Source organism: Protopterus annectens, chromosome 4.part0, assembly GCF_019279795.1.
Source record: "Protopterus annectens isolate FY-2018-M chromosome 4.part0, PAN1.0, whole genome shotgun sequence".
Taxonomy (NCBI): domain Eukaryota; kingdom Metazoa; phylum Chordata; order Ceratodontiformes; family Protopteridae; genus Protopterus; species Protopterus annectens.
The window spans coordinates 1,331,761,076-1,331,783,716 of record NC_056733.1 but is presented as its reverse complement, the minus strand read 5'-3'; the positions used below and the strand labels follow the sequence as shown (position 1 = coordinate 1,331,783,716).

Genomic DNA, 22,641 nt, shown 5'->3' with positions numbered 1-22,641 from the left:
GGACAACTGTCATTGTGCGCAATAACTTTCAAAGTTCCACCATCCAACCTTACTTAAGCTACTGTAATACACTATAAACTTGTGCCGTGATGGGATACATACTACTTTTGCAAGTAGGAATGCTACATTTCATGTTAGTATAGTAGGGTTAGGCATGTAAGCAGAGGCGATGTAGGCCACCTCAATTTCCACCCTATGAAAACTGCTCGGTAAAGGCAGGCTCACAACGTTGTTGTCATGCATGCAAGGAGCAAAAGTTGAACTCCTCTGTGCTCATCTACCCGCACTACTACAGACCTGTAGGAACACCAATTTAGAATTTCCCACATAAGGACCATGCTTGTAAAGCAGGTTGTTGTTACTCTCAGATCACATCGATCACGCATAATGCTCTACTTAGCAAGTAGCTGAGGTGGTGACTTACCTCATCATAGTTTAAGGATTTGTCATCAGTACTTGGAGTGCTTTAATGTTTGTCATGTACTGTGGCTCCGAAAAAAAAATGGAAAAAAACATGATTTTTCATTCTGAAAAATGTACAGAAAGCCATACAGGTCTGCAAAATCTTTTAAAAAGAGTTCATTACATTTAATTAACTTTAAAAGATGTGAGTAGTGCAAATTTCGCAACCGCAAAAATCTGGTTGCGATAATACGCAAGTACCTTGATTCTTCCTGACATTCTACAGTTACTTTCTCTTCAGCTTCTCAAGCCCCTGATTCCCAACCTCCTGCTACCCAGAAGCCTGACAGGTTCTACAAAGTCCCTGGAGCTCAGAGGTTTTTGTGTAAAAGCCCTTGCTCTGACTCTGCTATGATTTTCCTTAGCTGTTCTCTTCTAAGGTTTTATCTTCAGACAAGGACAGTTGCACTTTGGACTGTTATGGGAAGAAAGTGCATACTTCAGCTTTCAAAACCATTAACTACCAGACTCGTATGATTAGGTATGACCCTACTGTTCTCTGTTTTCACCAATAATCTAGCCTCTGCCACCAAACATGGCGCACACATACAATACGCAGATGACTCGACCATCATCTGCTCAGCCCAGTCCCTACCAAAACTGCAAAAAGTCACACAGGAAGCCTTTTCCTCTGTTGAAACATGGTTATCCGATGCCCGATTAATACTCAACCAAAACAAAACTAAACTACTCATCTTCCAACCCACCAAACATACTCAAAACAACTCTCACTTTAACATCACGGCAAAAGACGACACCACTATATACCCAACTGAACACACCAAATTGCTAGGAGTGGAAATAGACAATAAACTAAAATTTGACATTCACATATCCATGACTATAAAAAAAGTCCACAAAAAACTAGGAGCGTTATACAGAAATAAGCAATTTCTCACCAAAGCAGCAAAGATTTCAATAGCAAATTCCCACCTTATCTCCACCCTACTTTATGCCTCTCCAATATATACCAACCTAAGGCAATGTGATCTAAACAAGCTAGAGACCTGCTACAACAAAATCGCCAAACTCGCCACAGGGGCATCCTACCGTAGTCACCACTGTCTCTCACTTGCTGAACTGGGCTGGCTTGAACTCCCTCACCTCCTTCAGTGGTATCAACTTTCACTCGCCCACAAACTAGTAAACTATCCACTAAATGTCCCATCCCTCCAGAATCTACTCCAACCCTATCGCACCACCAGACCACTAAGATCCAGCAGCAAAAATCACTTGCAGATCACTAAAGCCAATAACTCTGCTGGTGAAGCACTATTCTCTTGCACCATAGCCAAATTATGGAACTCACTCCCACCCACAATTACCTCCATACTATCATGCACCCACTTCAAAACTTGACTAAAAGTGCAACTAAAAACATGCTGGCTATGCCCTTGCAACTCCCACTCTAATATCATCCACCCCATCCAACCACTACCTTTCTTTCCACTCCACTAACTACCTTGATTATAGCAAGCTCAGATGCTCATAAGCCAGTACTTATTATACAGCAAAAACTTCTTCTTGTAACATTTGTTAATGTCTGGTATGAACTTCACAGATAAAGATTCTAGTTGTCTACTGATGTACTATGTTCTTCATCTGTAAATATGTTGTAAGTAATTGCTATGTAAATTGTTAATCACTATGTAATCCAATGTAAATACTGCCTGTTTATTTTAACTGTGGAGCTTTTCTCCCCAGGCCTCCGCAGAAAATGGACCTACGTCCAGTTGGACACTCCCGGTCAACAAATTTAAATAAATAAATAAATAAATAAATATGCTTGCTCTTCTGTCTCAGCTTGGAGATATTCTGACTAATTTGCCTGATTCTCAGCAAAGTCTTCTGCCAATTCTTTGTTGAGCACTGCTTCCCAGGTGACTAGTCAGTCTATAAATTGCAGTTAGATGCTGCTGATGCCTCCTGTAGGGCAGCTGCATCAGGATCTGTAATGAGAAGGTACTCTTGGTTATACCTACAGGCTCTCCTCGATTTTATCAAGTCAAAGCTCCTGGATTTTCCTTCAGATGACCACAATCGCTTTGGCTGTGTTGTGGTTGAGCTGTTTTAAGACCTTACAAGACAAAGGGGAAAGTCATGCAGGATCTGAAATTATCTTTCTTATTCCTGTTCCTAGGTTTTAGAGAAATTATGTCTCAGCTGTCTTTGTACAAATGAGGATTTAGACAGCTTTCTACGGGATAAAAGAGGTGCTACAAGAGGATTGTTCCTGAAAAGTCTTCTCAGTGTTCTAAGAGTCAAAAACCTTCTTTCCTTGACAAATCTGCCTCCGTTTGACATTCAGCCTGTTCTGCCTGTTGGCCAGATTCCTCTTTCCTTGAGGTTAACTCAATCCTCTCCTGTTTGTCAGGAGATAACCACACACTCTTGGGTGCTTTCCACCATTCAGATTGATTATTTTATGGTTTGGAAGTTCCTTCCTCCCTTTTCTGGTCTTCATCAACCTTATGCTTGCCAGCTTCCTCATTTGCCTTTGATTCTTCAGAATCTTTTATTTGGGGATCTGTTTGGTGGACCATTTCCCACTCTCAAAACGGCACAGGGTTTTATTCCAGAAAGTTTCTGGTTCCTAGGAAGAAGGGGGTCTTGAATGCCCATTCTGAATCATTCTTTCTTTAATGCTTTTCTAAAGAGTCCTTCCTTTAGGATGATGTTTTGATGCTTCCCCAAGCTTTCCTGGTGTCTCAGAGCTTATCTTTACATTCCTATTCACCATCTCTTTAGGAAGGTTTTACGGTTCCTTGTTTCTTCCTCACATTATCAGTTCATTGCTTTGCCTTTTGGCCTTTCTAAGGCCCTGAGAGTCTTTATCAAATGTCTAGCCCCAGTGGTGACCTTCTGCAGGCTTCAGTGAATTTAATTGTTTTCTTATTTAGACCACCTCTTGATTCAAGCTGCCTCCCAGATCATCTTCTTTGGGATGGTGAATTTACAGTACTAATTTTGCAAAGTGTATGATTCACCTTGAACCTCTCAAAATCTGTGCTGACCCCTTGTCAAGATCAGTTTTTTCTAGGTTGCAGGATTCAGGCTATGTCAGTGATAGCATTGCTGCCGCCTCTTGAGTCCATGCCCTTGGCAACTTATTTTCACTTTCTTTTTCCTCTTTCAGTGCTTCCTGCAAGGGAATTCCTTTGAGCTGCAGGGTTCATGGCATTCACCATTCCTATGGTACCTTTTGTCAGACTCTGTATGAGGAATTTTCGTTGTTACCTCATAACTGTTTGGCTTCAACATTGCTATCCTCTGGATCTTACCATTCCTCTCTTACCTTGTCTCCAGCTCAAGTTCCACTGGTGGACTCCTTAGATCTTTTGAATCCTGGCCTGCATTTTCAGTTTCCTATTCCCTCTAAGGAGCTATACATGGATGCTTCAGATCACGATTGAGCTTCCTCTAACAGTGTCAGTTTCCAGACAGGGTTTGGTCTCTTGTACAACTAGCAGACCATATCAACATCAAGGAGATGAGAGCTCTGATTCTGGCTCTGCGTGCTGTCCACTCACTTTGTATCCCTGTAAGGATTTTACAGACAATACCACAATCATGTGGTATATCAACAAGCGGGGGTGGGGGACACAAAGCCATACCTTCTTTGCAGGCTAGCTCTTCAGGCTTGTTATTTTGCAGTCTACCGTCACTTGACCCTTCAAACGGTTTACATACCTTCACAGCACAATCTAATGGCAGACACTTTGAGTAGGTCCAGGACCGATTCTCACAAATGGTTGTTTCACAGGGAGGTGCTCCTGAATATTGTTCATCAGTGAGGTACTCCTCAAGTTGATCTTTTTGCCTCCCCTCTGAAGAGACAGCTTCCCAGTTCTGTTCCAGAGTGCCAAGTCCTCTGTTCATGGAGGGTGGATACCATGTCTTTTTCCCAGAAGGAGATGTTTCTGCATGCTTATCCACCTCTTCCTGTGTTGCCACAAGTCCTGCGCAGGATCATATGGAACAAACCCAAAATTTTGCTGGTGACTCCCTTTTAGCCCAGGCAGTATTGGTTCTTCCTTCAGTTTCAACTGACCAGGAAAAATCATTACAAGTTACCTCACAGGATAGAGCTACTCTCACAGGGCAAGTGATCTCTCATTCACTCTCACTTGTACACCCTTCATTTGACTCCTTGGTGATAAATGGTTTTAACTCCATTCAGACATTTTTTGAGGATGTCCATCGAGTTTTGCAGGAGGCTAGGAAACCCACTACTAGAAAATCTTATGCGACTAAATGGAAGAGATTTTCTGTTTGGTGTCTCCAAGCATGATCTGAGCCCCTTTTCTGTCATATTCCTACTGTCGTTTGTGTGTATGAGTTACTTCCTCACACAAAAAAGCTCATTCATTGGCCATTTCTGCTTGTCTGCCTCTGACTCTACCACTGGCTTCTAGTTTTGAAGTCAAACATTTTCTGAAAGGCATCTTTCATATTAGGCCCCCAAGAAAACCTCTTCCTCTTTCTTGGGCCTTAATTTTGTTCTTGAGGAATCAACTCGGTATCCTTTTGAACCTGCAGTTTCCATTTCCTTGCAACACTGTACTTGGAAGACTGTAGTGTTAGTAGATCTTACTTCAGCCAGGAGGGTCTTTGAACTTCAAACACTCTTGGCAGTTCCACTTTTTTTTTTAAACAAAAACAAGATGCCTGCTCATACCAATCCTTCATTTATGTGCAAAGTGATTAATGATTTATCCTTGAATCAAATTAATCATCTTCCTTTAATCCTGCATATCAATGTCTTGGAGTTGAAGAGTGGCCCTACTAGAGTTAAAGGCCTTTCAGGACGTTCTCCCCTATGATCTGATCTTGGTTCAGACAGATATTGTCTGGAGTTTGGTACCGTTCAAACAGATATTGTGTGAGGTTTAGTACCTCAATATGCAGGTGTTTACTCAGTCTTACCCTTGTGCTGGAAGCCATGGGGTTGTAGCAGTGGGCTATTTCTTCTCAACGGTTTCTGATCGTAGTGCACATCCTGAGGAGGTCCAACAACATAGTGGACATTTTAAGCAGGAATATCTTTCTTCCTCACAAATAGCCCCTAAACCCAGAAGTAGCAGCTTGGATTTTTTGACATTGAGTGCCTCTTGCTGTGATCCAACACAAAGTGTAGCAGGTTTTTATGCCCTGGTCCCTCCTAAGGGGCAGTTACACAGGGATGCTCTTCTGTATGCTTGGCCTCTGGGTCACCGTAAGTCTACCTGCCGAATCCAATCTTAATAAAATTATTTTAGAAAGCAGCCCATTGCAGAGCAACTGTGATTCTCATTGCTCTCTTCTGTCCCCAGCAAGAATGGTTCCCCTTCAAGGCCTCACGTCTGACACCCACCCTGGGTGTTCGACCACATTCTGAAGTTGATTTCCCATCTAGCGGTGATTCCTCTGCCTAGCCTGCGTACGAGATAACCACATGGTTTCTTCAGTTCCCATAATGGCAAGGTATGCCAAGCTCTCAGAGTTGTAAATATCTTATCCTCTTCTCAGTAGTTTTAGACATGAAAGATCATTGCTAGCAAATGGAAATGTTTTGTGTTTGGGGCTTTGTCCAAAGGTCTAGACCCCTTTTCAGCCCCATTTGATGCTATCCTTGATTTCCTTGCTGGCATTTATCAATCTATTTTGAGCTACTCTACCATCAATATTCAGCTTGCTGCAGTTTCACATTGGTAAAGATAACACTCCTTTATCTGCCCTTAAGATTTCTAAGGCTTTTTTGAGGGGTAGTTTTTTGTTATGCCACCCAGTTCTGGATACTGTCCCTCCTTGGGATTTGATGTTCATGCTGTAGGTTTTGGACAGTCTTCTCTTTAAGCCTTTACCTTTCTGGTAAAGTTGCTGTCAAGCAAAACCTTCTTTTTGGAGGCTATTGCTTCAGCAAGACAGATTTTGGACCTGCAGATGTTATTCTTTGTTTCTCTTTATCTAATTTACCACAAAAATATGGCTACACTCAGGACAGATCCTTTCTTTTTGTCCAGGGTAGCCCCGGAGTCTACTTTGAACCAGCTTATTCATTTGCCTGTGTTTTTTCTGAACTTTAGCAATAAGGGAGAATATTTGCTATACTGTCTCAACATTCACATACAGTTGGGATTCTGTTTAGACAGGAGAAAAGGTTTTCAGAAAATTGAGCAACTCTTTGTTTCCTTTTCCAAGGCCAGACTGACCAGGCTAGTGTAGAAAGCAACCCTATCCAAACAGCTCTCTGACTGCTTATCCTTTGCATCTCTGACTGCTTATTCTCTGCATATTTTGTTTGTGTACAGTTTGAAAGGAAAGTCTTTGCTGGCTAAACTTAAAGGTCATTCAACCAGAGAGTGGCTAGTTGTATAGCCTTTTTCTCTAGAGCCTTGATTGATATTTCTGCTGCTACTTGGGCTAATACTCATACTTTTGTGTCCCATTACAAATTGAATATTTAGTCAAGGTCCATGGCCTCTTTTGGTTCAGTCATTTTGAGAAATGTCTCCTTGGGCCTCCCTGGGATTGCAAGGTTGGGGACTGTCTCCTATGGGTTGAAGCTAGATGGAAAAGTCTACATGGATATGAAAGTTATGTACATGTCATAACAATGAATCCATGTCGTCTGTCTCTATCTGGTTCAACCACCCCTCCCTTTTTTCCACAGCCTTTTTTTATTGCCTATGTCAGTGTGCAACTGAGCTTTCAAGGTGTGATGCCCGTGCCCTGGCCTAGCAATCAAGGAGCCTCAATCCTTGCCACTAACACCAGTGAGGGGCGTCTCATATAGGAGAGAGGATAACAGCTACACACAGTAAAGTGCAATTTCCCTTAAGAGCACACAGAAATCACAGTCAGTCTGGGGCTGGTCGCTCCCTTGCTCTCCAGGTCCCCAATAAGACTCCCCACTGGCACAACTATAGGGTCCAGATTTCAGCCAACTGGGCAAGCTAAAATCTCCAGCACCCCCTCTGTCCAACCAGTGCTTCATGTCCCTACCCAAGTAGCTGAGACACACACACTTTGAGATAAGAGTTTATACAACCACACAGACACTTCTGGGGGAAGGCTGGCACATGTTCTCCGGCTGCCCCTTTTACCCAGACTATATGGTAGAAATCACTGCCACCACTCAGCTAATATTTATCAGCTACTCAAAGGCACTTAAAAGGGTGTCCAGTTATTACTGTACAATATTATGGTTCATAGGTAGGTACTAGGCTATCGGCCCTAAGGCCTATACAAGCCTAGCCATAATGATTCCCTGGCTATTGCTTCCCACAAATATTTACTTTCCTGGACTCCTATCTAGCAGGGCTACTGATGTGATCCCCAGGTGTATGGGCAGCCTATTCCAGACTATGGTGAGTCTCTGGATCAGGAACATGTCCCTCCAGCATGTTCTATTCATCGTGATGATGAGGTTAAGATCCCTGGAGCATGTGACTCTGAGGGATTCGGATTTCTTTAAGTGTAGCAAGTCCAACAACTCTGGGTTTGACATGGCCTTCTATGTTAGGCAGAGATTGCCTCTGAGTAGGCGATATGCGACAGAGTATAGCTGGAGTTTCTTTAGACGGTCAGCATAAGGCATCTGTTTTGGCCTGTGATTGTTTTTGTGAGGTATTTCTGCGGCCTTTCTAGTTGCTGCAGATGTCTTGTGAGGTTCATACCAAATGGGGCATTGTATTCTATAATGGCTCTAATGATGGGTAAGTACAGAGAGAGACAATGACCTCCTTTTTTCTGGATGAAAAGCCCTTAGTGATGAGGTGTGCCACGTAGAAGGATTTTCTAACTGTTGTGGCTATGTGATTATCAAAGGTGAGACCACTGTCCACCTGTGTCCCTAGGTCTCTTATCACACTTTCGATGTTTAGTGTACTGCCACCTATGTGGTAGTTCACACATACGTGTTTTTTACCAAAGGTGACAACTATACATTTTTTGGCATTTAGCTTGATCCCATGGCTCTGACACCAGACATCTGTTTCGGTAGGGTCCTTTTGTAGTCTATCCACATCATTTGGAGATTCAATAATGGCTCCCAGCTTGTAGTCATCTGCAAACTTTGTAAGCCAAAGTCCCTTAGTGTTGGCCTGTACTTCAGAAAGTAGATGCCAAACAAGAGTGGTCCCAGGACAGAACCCTGCGGTATACCACTTGTCATTTGTCTGGAGCTGGATTTGGAGTCTTTTACTTTTACAGTGTGTGTTCTGTATGTAAGCCAGTTTGCAACCCATTGAGTGACGTGGGGATTAATGCCCAGCTTTAGTAATTTATCTATGATGATGGTGCTTTAGAAAAGTTATTATCCAATTGGTAGTATCGCCCAGGGCTAAAGCTATAGGAGTGACTTTGTACAATTTTACCAAAGGCATGCAAGTATCTCACGAGCTTAAATTATCTCTACATAAAACAGCCACAGTTGAAAGGGTTTAAAATATTTAATAATAAATAATAGACACAAGACAATACTTACTACACAGTGCTAGTCAAGAGTTCAGAGATCACAGAGCAATACTTAAAATAATTCAGTAGCACAGTTCTGACATCACAGAAAAACACTTAGTCTAATCTTTCTAGTTTCTAGCTATTTCTAAGAGAAAACACAAGTCTAAGATAAAAGTACATATAGAGCAAAGGCAGAGTGCTGATGAGTTGGATGGTCAAGACAAAAATGCTTGACTTGGCTTCCTTACAGCAGTTCCACATGTAACACTATTTTTACCATTGAAGAACACAAGCCTGTGGTTTACATTAATATTTACAGATGACAGAATTATCTATCAAATTCTATCTGGCTAGACTGGCAGCCTTCACACAAGTTTTCCCCATTCAATTCATATGTTAAGATACAGGAGTGGTTCTTACACATGTTTAACATCTGTGTGAGGGCAAAATTGAGCTGAGGTAGCTAGGGAGAGCACAGTATTATGGGTAGAGGAGGTGGAGCTCTAGAGTTGAAGTCTGTTGGAAAGACAGCATCAGATCAAGTCTAATCTAATAACTGATGGGTTGAACTGGATGGAAACTGACAAGACAGAGATCTATCATTATTGTCATTATATAACGTGTTTATCCATCATGTTCTGTTTACTTGTATCCAAGGTCTTTTCATAATGCACTCAAACTTCAGTTCATTACTATTCCATTTCATTTCTGCATGGATAGTAGTTTCTGTTTGCATATTTGTGTTTTTAATGCATACAGTGTGGTCAGTTTTCAGAAAGTTTTTGCAAGTGTGTCATACTTCCTGTTTATCTGCAGTCATTAATGATTTATCATTGTATTCATGTACCAGGGAGACTGTAACTGAGCTAAGGGAGAAAGATCTGCCAGAACTGAGAAACAAGCTGCAGAATGTAAACAGAGACATTCAGCGGCTGAAGAATGACATTGAAGAGCTGGAAACGCTGCATATCACTCTCATATCAGAAGAGGAAAGTGCCAAAGCATGCCTCCAAGACATTACGCTTATGGAAAGATATCAGGTAAAATAAATAAAAAGATTAAGTTTCTTATTACCACTTATTCAGAAGATATTTGAGAGAGGAGCTAAAAGTTTATGATGGTGGTGTATCCAGTAGTTCAGTAGAGGTGGTGTTTAATCCAAATGAGCAGGAAAGTGTTGAGTAGTCCAGTAACTGTAACACAGTTACACATATAGAATCTTAATCAGCTTTACCTCTTGAAAACCTTGTTGTTAAGGATTGTTGCTGCAGTTTCGTTCCTTACACATAGGAATCAGCTGTAGATAGCTGTCCACCCTTTGAGCTAGGCTTCTCACGTTGGGACTGCTAACTATAACCATCTGTGCTACTGAATTATTGTTTGCTGTTTAACTGATGTTCTTTGTGTTTCACTGTTGAAGCCATCACATTTGGGTTATCTGCTTGCAGTAGCCCTCAGTTGGCCTGATTATCAAAATCTTGGGTCCTGCATCAGTTGCTGTCTCATCTTCCATGACGTCACGTAGTCAGGAGTATAAAGCATGCAGCCAACGCCATTACATCAGTCTTTCTTGCCGTGCAGTGCCCGAAGCAGAAGCAGTTCGCAAGTGCTGGTCAGCCAACTCCTGAAATTTTCGTTTTCAAGTTTCAGTACCGAAGTCTTCAACTAAAGCTAAGTACCCCATTGGGGAAACTTTTTCTTGCTCTAAACCAATGTCAGTAAAAGTCAATAATTGTATTTCTTGTGGAAAGCAAATACCTCCTAAAGATTTTCATTCGTACTGTATTCCTTGCCTAGGCCCTCACCACGACGTACTTCGCTGTTGGTTTTGTGCCTTATTTAAGCAACGAACTATTTGTCGTCGGTATATTTACACTTCTAAATATTTTGGTACTCAGTCCAATTATCCAGATATGTCTTCAGTAAGCCATCCGACTACCGACATTCCGAAAAAATGCTAAGATAAAGACAGATACAGGCCGCCTAGGTCCAAAGCTGCTGACGACGCTTCTCCTAAGCCAGTCACCAGTTCGCTGGTACTCAGTGAGGTGCTTTCGTAGCCCCTGATATCCGCTACTTCAGATTCGCAGGCCTCTACTGAGACCCATTCGGAGTCCAGTATGCCACGAGATGCTTCAACTGTGGAACCTGCGGATGTCTCTACCTTGGATGGGTCTGGAGCCGCTGTGCAGGCACCGGCTTCTGTGGGTGTATTCAGGTCTACTGACTTGTTTATTAAACTGACGCCATCTTCTTCTTCAAGGCCTAAAACTCGAACCATGCCTAGAAAACTGACACCCAGACCGCATGGTCAGGCCTCTATGCCTAAAAAACAAATGATAAGAATGACTGAAGACCTTATTACTTTAATCAGGGGAAGCCAATCTTTTCTCTCTGAGACCTAGGACTGAATTTGCTTATGATACTTCTGACAAGGATTCTGAAATTTCTGTTTCCTCTGATGACCAGGATTTACCCTTATCTACCTATGAGGATTCTGATGCAGAGGACTCTATTCCCTCCGCTGCCCCAGAGGATTTCTCTTTTGGTGAAACCTTAGGGAGAATTTTCGTTGGGAAAGCCAGGTTTTCTCTGATTCTAAAAAGAGGCTTAGAGATTTCTTACTCCTGCCCCATCACATGCCTTTAGCTATCCCTCCTGTACTAGACATTGTTGATGATGCCTTTTCGGAATCTAGTTTAGCCCCTGACTCTTTATCTCCTGCTCCCAGAAAACCTGATAGATATTACAGGGTTTCTGACTCTCACAAGTTCCTTTTCAAAAATCCTACTGTGGATCTTCAGACCATTTCACAGGGACCCAAGGGCATTAAGGCTACTACTGCCAAAAATCCTACCCCCTCTGATAGAGACTCCAGGGAGCTGGATAGATGGGGTAAGAAGGGTATACACTTCTGTAATCTTGGCCATTAGGGCCAGTAGGACCTTAAATTGCCAGTTTCATATGTTAAAGTATCAATAGCATATTATTGGATTGCTAAAACAGAAAATGATGTTGATTCCTGATTGTGCTGAAAATAAGGATTTACATGATTTAATGCATTCTGCTGAACAGGTTGGAAAACATACTTTGCAATGCGGTTTTGATTCACTAGAGACATCTTGCATGGCTGCTGTCACTGGGTCTATACTTAGAAGGCATGCTTGGCTTAAGGAGCAATCCTTGCCAGATCATGTTACAGCTAAATTGCTGGATGCTCTCCTAAATCAGGACCGCCTGTTTGGCAACAAAGTGGAAGAAGTTCTTAAAAAGATTGAGGAAAAAGCTAAATATATGCAAACTGTTAAAGATTTCCTACAAGTACAGCCTCCAAGATTTAGTAGGCATTGACCCTCTAAGAACTGGCCCTTTCCTGCCTCTTCCAGGCCTTCTCAGTCCAAAACCAGAACCAGCAGAACACCCAGGCTTCAATCCTAGGGTACGCACAGGACTAAGTAGTGGGGGGCTCCCACTTCCAAATCAGGGAGTAGTAAGACCCCCCACCCCCATGGTAAACTGTCTGAATGACTTAACTTTAAAACTTCCAAGCACTTCTCAACTTACTGCTCCTTTAGGGGGAAAGATTGCTCTGCAGGCAAAAAACTGGGAACTCATTACCCAGGACAAGTGGTTTTAAATATAGTTTCCCAAGGATACAAATTTCACTTCCACATGTTAGCAACCCCAAACGGTTGGCCAGATCTACCCCCAAATCAGTGGGCAGAGGCTCAAAAGCAAGTACTCTCCCTTTTAAGCATAAAGGCTATTCAAACTGTACCAGAAGAGGAAAAGAGACAAGGTTTCTACTCAAGACCTTTCCTGGTACCCAGAAAAGACAACTCATGGCGTCCTATCCTGGACCTTTCTATCTTAAACACCTTTTTTGCTGATTCCAAAATTCAAGATGCTAACTCTTCACCAGTTGCTTCCTATGCTAGGCAAAGATGCCAGGTTGGCAACACTGGATTTAAAGGAAGCCTACCTGCACATCCCAATCAGGGACTCTTGCAAAAGATACCTATGCTTCAAAGCAGGCTACATGCACTGTCAGTTCTCTACACTGCCCTTTGGCTTATCTACTGCACCCAGGGTATTCACAAAGTGCCAAGCTCCAGTCATTGCATTTTGCAGGCAAAGAAATATTCAAATATGCCCATACCTGGACGATTGTCTAATTCAGGCAGAAAGCCAGGACTTACTTTTGAATCATCTGGCATTTGTACAAAAGGTGCAAACTTGTCTGGGTTACACTATAAACGAAAAGAAATCACATCTGGTACCCTGTCAGCAAGTTATGTTCCTGGGAGCAAGCTTGAACACAACTTCCCAGATGGCTTTCCTCACACCAGAGAAACAAATTCATTTTACAAATTGCTTCAAACTAGTGGCCACAAAAACCCTGCTATCTGCAAGGCAAATACTGCAAGCCTTGGGGTTCATGGCCTCCTGCATTCTACTAATTCTATATGCAAGACTGCATATGAGGAAACTACAATGATATCTAAAAAGCCTATGGTGTCAACATTCTCAGGATCTGGAAGCAATGATTCCTATCATACCTTGACTATGGTTAGAATTCCTTTGGTGGGCAGAGGCCTGCCACCAGAAGAAGGGACTACCATTCACTCTACCCCCTGCCGCCCAAACCCTAACAGCAAACACATGAGATTATGCATGGGTGGCTCACCTGGCAGGAAAGTGCATTCAGGACAAATGGAACCCAAGTCAAATGCACCTGCATATCAATCAGAAAGAAATGTTAGCTGTACAGAATGCTCTGACAGCCTTCAAGGACCACATTCTTCCAGGACAATTAATGGTAAAGATGGACAACACCACTATTATGTGGTACATAAACAAGCAGGAGGGTACCCATTCTTACCCCCTCTGCAGACTAGCCATGGCTCTGTGGAACACAGCCTTGAGCTACCAAGTGCATCTACAGGTTCAATTCCTGCCAGGAAAACTAAATACACTGGCAGACGAATTAAGCAGAAATCTCATGGACCCACACGAGTGGAAACTGGAACCAAAGACTTTCAACATGTTGATAAATAAATGGGGGAGCCCAGATATAGACTGGTTTGCCTCCCCCCAGAACTGCCAATTGGACAAACTCTGCAGAAGGACTCCCCACAAACAGGCTTGGAAAGTGGATGCTGTGTCCTTCACCTGGAAAAATCGATCAGTTTATGCCTTTCCTCCTCTGCCTCTCCTCTCCAAAGTACTACTAAAGATCAAACCAGACAAACCAAGGATGATACTGATTGCACCAGACTGGCCACGCCACACTGGTACCCCCTCTTGCGCAGTGTGTCACTGCTAGCCCCATGGCACCTGCCTCAGACCCCTACCCTGTTGTATCAGCAGGAGAGCCAGATTCTGCACCCCCAGCTTCAGACCCTGAACCTGGCAGTCTGGCTTATTACCTAATTTCTCCTTTACCATCCCTCAGTAAACAAGTGTTGGATGTCATTTTGGAGGCAAGGAGGCCTAATACTAGAAAATCTTATGCTGAAAAATGGAAAATATTCTGTGCCTGGAACCAAACTCAAGGGATGGCCACAGCAGCACTCAATTTACCTCAGATTCTTCAATACTTAACTTAGATGCTTCACAAGGGCCTTTCCTTTTCCTCTATCAAAATTCATGCCTCAGCCATTTCAGCTCATTACAACACAGTACCACCCCTCTTTTCTCACCCACTGCTTAAGTAGTTTCTCAAAGGGGCCATAAATTTAATACTACCCAGGAGAGTCCCAACTCCAGCTTGGGAGTTCAACTTTGTTTTGGAAAAACTCACTCTTCCTCCTTTTGAGCCAGCTGCGAGTTTGTTTGTGTCTTTTGGCTTTTCCCAGTTAGGGTTCGCCACAGCGGAACTCCGGTCCGCTAATGATTGGCAGTAGATTTTTACGTGCTGGCTTGCCGGGCCTAACGCACAACCTTCAACGAAGGAACGCCCATTCACGCATGTCGCCACAGAAGAAGCTCTGAGAATCAAACTGGCAACGTCTAACTGTGAGGTGACAATGCTACCGCAGCACCACGAGTACAGAGTTAAGAAGGGTATCTGAATTACAGGCCCTTATGGCAGTGGAGCCTTTCATCATCTTTCATGCAGACAGGGTGTCCCTCAGGACCAATCCCTCCTTCATGCCCAAGGTGGTATCCAGTGTGGCTCTTAATCAATCCATTCATTTTCCAACCTTCTTTTCTAATCCACAGAACAAAGGGGAATGGATACTGCACTCCTTATATATGCACAGACACCTTAGATTTTACTTGGACAGGACTAAACCTCAAAGGAAATCTGAACAACTGCTGGTGGCATTTGCTACAGGGAAAGGCTATTTCAAAGCAAACCAATTCTAAATGGATAGGCCATTGCATTCATTTCTGCAATAAGCACCATGGAAAACCTATCCCACAGGGGATTAGAGTCCATTCAAGCAGGACTGCATCTACCTCTACAGCCTTTCTCAGAGGTGTCCCTACCAGAGACATCCTAGAAGCTGCTACCTGGAGTTCTGTACATACTTTCACCAAGCATTACCATTTGCCAATTTTCTTTAAATCCAGAGCTGGCTTTGCCACTGCAGTCTTGCAGGGCCTTATAGCTGGTCCTAATGCTATCTAAATTCCTCCTCCCATCCTTAGCTTTGGGAATCTACCCAAATGTGATGACTGCAACAGTGAAACACGAAGAACATAGTACAGTTGTGTACACTTACCATAAATGTAGATGTTAGAGTGTATTCACTTTTGCAGTCTTGGTTACCCTCCCTCCAGCCCCCTGACTTCTTTTGGCTACACCTCTACTCTCATTTGCTATGCTTAAAAGCTTTTTTTTATTTGCTTTTTTGTTGGAGGTATAACCTTGTGTGTGTGTGTGTGTGTGTATATATATATATATATATATATATATATATATATATATATATATATTGCTTTGCTTCCCATTGGGGGGCACCTGACATCTGGGGCAAGAAAAACTGATGTAATGGTGTCGGCTGCATGCTTTATACCCCTGACTACCTAACGTCACGGGAGATGAGACAGCAACCGACACAGGACCCAAGACTTAGATAATCAGGCCGACTGAGGGCTACTGCAAGCAGATAACCCAAATGTGATTACTGCAACAGTGAATACACTCGAACATCTACATCTATGGTAAGTGTACACAGCTGTACTCTCTGGGGATTCTTTTCAGTGACCAATCACTTCGTAAACAAACAAAAAAAAACAGATACATTGAAACATAGACTATTTTCACATTAGCATAATTAATCTTAACTGTAGAATACATAATGTGGGTACAGCCATCGATTTTTGGAACAACTGCTTCTTTTTGGAGATATCCTTTTTAGAAAATTTATGTAGTTTGTGTTTTCTGTTTATTAAAAGAGGATTTTTAAATGCATTGTTTTTTGTTTCTTGAGTGATTTAGCGAAAAGTCTGGAAAATCTTGACATTTGTTAAAATAGAGATGAGAAGAAGCAACTTATAAAATCAGCCCTCCACTCATCAGTATGCACATGCAAGCTGCAAGGTGGAAACGTGTGTTCACATGAACGATCATGTGTAATGTATGTGACTAATAGCTTTTTAGCAGAACAGATTTATTAGTATTAACATGGAATGTAAATGGACTTACAGGTATAGAAAAAAGCAGTGTGTGTGGAATTACAGTGAGAAGTGCAGGGTACAAATAGCAGTGTTACAGTAGACATATTTTGACAGAAATGAGCATGAGGATTTGACAAAAAAAAAGATGCCAGGATGAACATGCACAAGAATACCAGGGACAAAGGTAAGTGAGAGTCATAGTTATTGCTAGAAGGGATAACAAGTGGTTACTGGCAAGGGAGGTGGATTGCACTGGTGTGTGATAATGTGTAGTTCAATATTTTATTCACCTAAAACTATGGCTGTAGAGCATAGGAGCATTTGGGGAGAAATAATAAGCTTTCACCTGGGAATATTTATGGTTAGGGACTGGATCCTGATGTGTAATAGTGAAGATGTAACAGGGAAATGTAGCAAGGAAAATGTAATAAGGGTATAGTCTGAAGAAGTAAATAACCATATTTGATGAGGAAGATATGAATTCAGTAGCAGGAGTTCAGATATAATTTGCAGAAAAACAGCACGAATATACTTTGTGTGCAACAGATTTTCACCTTCCATCTCAAGATAAACCTGAAATTACTTTGTGAAAAAGTATTTTTCTTTTGAAGGCAGTACAGAGCAGACTGCAGTGTATTATAAACAATGGAGGACATTTGAGAAAAAGCTTCTTTCATGAAGAGGTGGTAGAGGCTTAGACGTTGCAAAGCAGGGCTAGAGGAAATATATTCACTTACAGCAACATGGACAGTAGTGCCTACTCGCTCCCCTATGGATAAGGTAGTCTGTATATGAGTACACAGCAGAGTACAAAAAACTTTAGTACTCTTAAAAATGCTATCCTTTCAAAAAAAAAAAAAAAACAGGTGCATCTATCCTGTATAAAGCAGGGCCATGTTAAGGGTCTGTAGACAGGATTAGGATGGAAGTTTCTATTCAACAGTTTTGGTAACGAAGAATTGACCCAGAAGACCAGAGATGGACCTGTTTAGACTAAACAACATTCTTTAGTTCAGAAAATTCAAAGAAGCTTATATCAAATGCCATGCTTCCTTTATTGCTAATGGGGGCCCTGATGGTGAGTGGAGATGAAACACATTTAGTATTTGGGCATACCAATATTTATGGACTACTGGTATTTCCTCAGGCTTATAGCAGGGAAGGACAACAATTTCCTGCTTTCCATTTGGTACCTCCACTTTACCCAAGGTGTATATCAAATGTTATAGCTTAAGTGTTTGCCCACCTCAGCACCAGGAGGGATCCACATATGTCCCTACCCTGGTGATTGCTTAATGCAAGCCTCCAGAAAGAAGATCTCTGGATGTGCTTGGAACACATTACCCTGAACAAGATTACTAGGAGGCCTTGCTCATTAGGCACACTAATGATTAACCTCAGCCTTATCAAGATCTTTTCATGTGGAGTGCTAGAAAAAGAAACATGCAAAGCACCCTCGTCTCAAGTAAAATCATTCCGTTTGCATCAGTTCTTTACTCAGGTTACCCAGAAAAGAACCTGGCAACCAACGTCTTTCTGAAAACTCTGTGTTATGTTTCAATCTCAGTTGGCCCCTGGTGAAGCTCCACAGGAGGAAATTCTTGTAGTATCTAAAAAATCTTTGAGAACAATATCTTCCAGCCTTTGCAGCAAAAAATTCCATTTATACCTACAGTTACAAAGGACTGCCAACTGTAGGTTATGCCAGTAGCTGGGACATATGCTAATAGCACCCCCCCACACACACACACATGCATACATACATACACACACACACACAGAAGGTGGTCACGCAACTGAATAAAAAAGAAACTGGCTACCTATAATTATACAGAGTCTGATAATTGTAAATCCTGTAACTATGAAAAATAAACTTCAACTTGCTGCTCCAACAGTAAATTGTAAAACCTGCTCTACTATTATTGAACATTCTTGAAAGGGGGAGAGGATGCAGAGCTCCACTGTCCCATCCACCCTTGGCTATTAAATTATATTGTGAGATTGCTGTACCTTGGACTTGTCTTTGTGTGCAATTAGTCTTAATTGTTGCAAGGATTGCATCTGTGGTCCTCCTACTTCCAGTGGGAATCTGAAAGAAGCTGGAGTCATGATTTAGGTATTACAAATTGTCACATCAGTGTGTCACCATGGAGAATAGTGAAATGGTGGTGTGCTTTATCAACAAACAGGGAAGCACCTACTCTTACCCTATGTGCATGTTGGTTTACATAGAATGGAAGCTACCCTGTAAATAAGGAAGTACCTTCAAACTTTATGCGGACCATGCAGCCTACATGAAGCAGTTTAGACTGGAAGGTCTTTCAAACTACAGTGTGCAAGTAGGAACTTCAAAGATAGTTTGGTTTGGCACAGTAAGCAGTCACCAAGTAAAGATGTTCTTCCTAATCTGGTGACCCTAGGTAATGAAGGCAAATGCATTTTCCATTTCCTGGAACCATCACCTTCTGTGTGCCTTCCTTCCCATTCCTCTTCTTCCAAAAGTGATTCTAAAAGCAAATGGGGGAACAGGCTTGTTTTTTTTTTTTTTTGCTTCTCTTTGACCAACACAGTCAAAGTTCCCTCAGCTAGTGTAAATTAGTGCAGATGCACCCTTACCCCCTTTCATTTACTTGCTGTTTCTTAATGAGGGAAAATATGTCCCTGGAATGCTTAAGCTTCAGGAACCCCAACCAGTAAGTTTATTTATTTATTTATTCAATCATTCATTCATTTGACATTTGTTAACCGGGTTGGTTCAACTGAGCTAGATGTCCATTTTCAGTGGAGACCCGAGGAGAAAAGCTCCAGGATATTACATACATACATTTGCAGTAACATAGACAGATATTAACAGTAACCTAGAAATGTAATTTTCTAAGTTATACATAATAGATGGAGTGAATAATATCATAGAGAGTACACAAAAACACAACACTGAGCACAAAAATACAGTTTCCAGAAATTACAATTAAAAGAACATTGGCATCTTTGTGCGCAGTATATATTTAAAACTGAGTCAAGGAAAGTACAAGATATAGGCAGAAGGAGTCCGTGACATCTAAGAGTTTCATTAGCAATGACGAGAACATTGAATACAATAAATGCATGCTGAAATTACATTGTTAATAGATGCAGTGGAATACTTAGTTGTGACATTACAAGTATAGTGAAACTATCTGTAATGGGAAATTGCAAGAAAAAGTAGCAGTGGAGTTTGTTAGACAGGGAGAGAAAAGAAGGTAAAGTCAGAAAGGATGGGAAGATTTAAGTAGATTCCTGGCAAGTAAAGATCCATGAGCTTAAGTGGAAGTGTTTTAGAATTGAGTAGTATTTGAGGTGTTTCTAATGGAGTTAAGAAGTTTATTCCAGGCTAGAGACACATTGTAGTTGTCGAGAATTTTACCTTTGTTTCTGTTGGGTTTATGTATGACAAGGAGTTGTTGGTCAGACTTCTGAGAAATCTGGTGGGGGTGTAGAGGGAAACTATTGTAGAGAGGGAGGGGCAAGCAGTAGGTTTGTACAGGATGGAGTGTGTGATTTGCACTTGTGCAGTAAGAAGTTGGTGGGGAATTCTGGCCATTGCAGTTGTTTTAATGCAATGCGCACTGGTGAGATCTATAGGGTTGGTTATTGCAAATTTGGTGAATTTGTTATATGTTTTGTTCTAGTTGTGAGATTAATGTGGATTGTAGGTTTGTGAGGATGGGAGCAGCATAAAGTAGGCCTGGTAGAAGGAATGCCCTGGCTAGGGATAGTTTGGCTTCAGGAGTAAGGTATTTTTTGTTTCGATACAGTGATCCTAATTTTTGATGTGCCTTCTTAATACAAAATGATGGCTATGCTGTCAACTTTTTGCTGGTTATCTATTATGGTGCCTAGAAGTTTAGTATGTGGGTCTACTTTGATGATAATGTTATCTAGTGAAGAGATGGCAAAGGAAGATTTATGGTCTGAGAGTGATTTTGGTAGGAAAAGTAAGAGTTTAGTTTTTTTAGGGTTAAAGATAAGCTGATTGTCGTTAAGCCATTGTTCGATGATGTTAAATGTATTTTGTGTAAGAGAATGGAGATGAGACATTATCTGAGGAGGTGATGAGGGTCGAATCATCTGCGTTTTGGATAAGAGTAGAGTGTTTGCAGGCGGAGAGGAGGTTGTTGGTAAAGATGTTGAATAGAAGGAGGCCTAGGATCGAACCCTGGGGGACCCTTGTTTTTACAGGCAAGAAGGGTAGCAAGAAGTGCGACATCGGACAGATTATAGTCTATTAGTAAGGTAGCTGGAGAATCACTGCATGGTGGCAGGAGAGAGGTTAAGATCAGTTATTTTTGTTAGTAGTTTAGAGTGAGATACTGTATCGAATGCTTTGGAATAGTCCAAGATGTGACAAGATAGGAGATGGTTATTATCTCTGGCCTCAGCAAAAGTATGAGTAAAAGATAAAAAGGGCTGTAGCAGTGTTGTGGTTAGGCCGTAATCCGTGTTGGGTAGGGGTTAAGAGGTTTTCCTGTATTAGGTATTTAAGGAGTTGAGTGGATACATTTTTCTAGACTTTTAGAACGAGGTGATAGGATGGCTATTGGTCAAAAATTAGAGGGGTCTGTGGAGTTACCTCCTTTGTGCAGTCGTGTAGTATAGAAGGATTTCCAGATGTTAGGAACTGTGCTTTCGTGCATAGACCTATTTATTATTATAGGGATGGGAAAGGCTAATTAATCAGCAACAAGCTTAAGAAAGAGGGGAGGTAGATTATCAGCAGAAAGGGAACAAGGTTTAAGTTTACGAAGGAGAGATTTGATGTAGGAGGTGGGAACAGGTTTAAGAGAGAGAGGATTTTTTGTTGTTATGCGTAGAAAAGGGGGAAGCATTAGGAGGACTGGAGTTATGGTCAAAGTGAGTTAGTTTGCTGATTGTGTCTATAAAGTAGTTATTAAGCAGAGTGGTGGTCTTTAATGGTGAGTTCTTAGGGAAGGGGTTTGTGGCTGAGGGGTTGCCAGGGTGTAGGATATTATTGATGTTGGGCCAGATTTTCTTTTAGGGTTGGAGAGGTGATTGGATTGGACTGTATTATAAAAGCTTTTCTTGTCTTTTTAAATACGTCCTTTAGTAACGTTTCTGATTTCCTTGTAGCTTTGAAGGTAGGGTAGGGGAATTGGTTTTCTGCCAGTCTTTCCAGATACTGTCCATTTTGTGCATGAGGGAGCATGTTTCTTCTAATAGCCAAGGTGTATGGGTGACTTTTATCGTTATAATTTGGGGGGTAACGTGTGAGTTTAAGATGCTGAGGAAAATCTGGTTAAATATTTCCACAGCTTCACTAAGGGGAGGGTAGTGAAGGAAGGACCAGTTGATGGAAGCTAGTTTAGAGTTAAATGACTCAGCATCAAATGAGGCTAATTTATGGCAATCTCTGTATATGTGGGTCTTGGTATTGGAATAGTGTGTCTTTGGATGTGAACGGGTAGGTGGTCGCTAAGGAGTTAGATAGGGTACAGTGGTTGTGGTAGTAATTAGGGCCTGTAGTAAGTATCCAGTCAAGGATAGAAGTGGTACCTGAAGTTTTATTAGTACGAGTGGGGGATGTGATGAGTTGTTTGAAACCATGAAGGTTAATACATATATTGGGGGAGTCAGATATGAGTTTTGACCAGTCAATGTCAGCGTCTCCCAGAATGATAGTTTCATAGGAAATGTCAGTCAGCCATGAAAGTATATTTTCAAGGGCAGGAATGTTATTTCCTGGTGGGATGTAAATTGAGGCTACAGTGAACTTTTTGTGGGAGATCAGGTGACAATTTAGTACAATTAGTTCAGTGGAGTGAAAGCTTGGTAGTGGTATTTGTAAGGGGAAGTGGTTAAGTAGATCAGAACAGAGAATTGCAACACCACCACCTTATCTACTTTCTCTATCTACTCGAAATGTGTTGTAAGGTAAAATTCCGATACTAGCTATACGGTTTTAACCAAGTTTCAGTTAAGTTAAAATATGAGGAGAGTGTTCAGTTATCCAGGAGTATAATTCAGTGGTTTTATTGAGAAGACTTTGTACATTAATTGAGAAATTGAGAACAGGTCTAGGGTTTTGTGAGTGGTGCAGTGTGGAGTAGGCAGGGT

General features: G+C 41.7%; 1 protein-coding gene across 1 annotated transcript in view; it reads left to right on the top strand.

The window, feature by feature from the left end:
* Positions 1 to 22,641, top strand: part of RAD50 (RAD50 double strand break repair protein) — a gene marked incomplete in the record, with an annotated part of 1,663,481 nt that overhangs the window by 551,919 nt on the left and 1,088,921 nt on the right. The window contains 1 exon segment of the mRNA XM_044069198.1: positions 9,752 to 9,941. Coding sequence (XP_043925133.1) covers positions 9,752 to 9,941 — 190 coding nt within the window.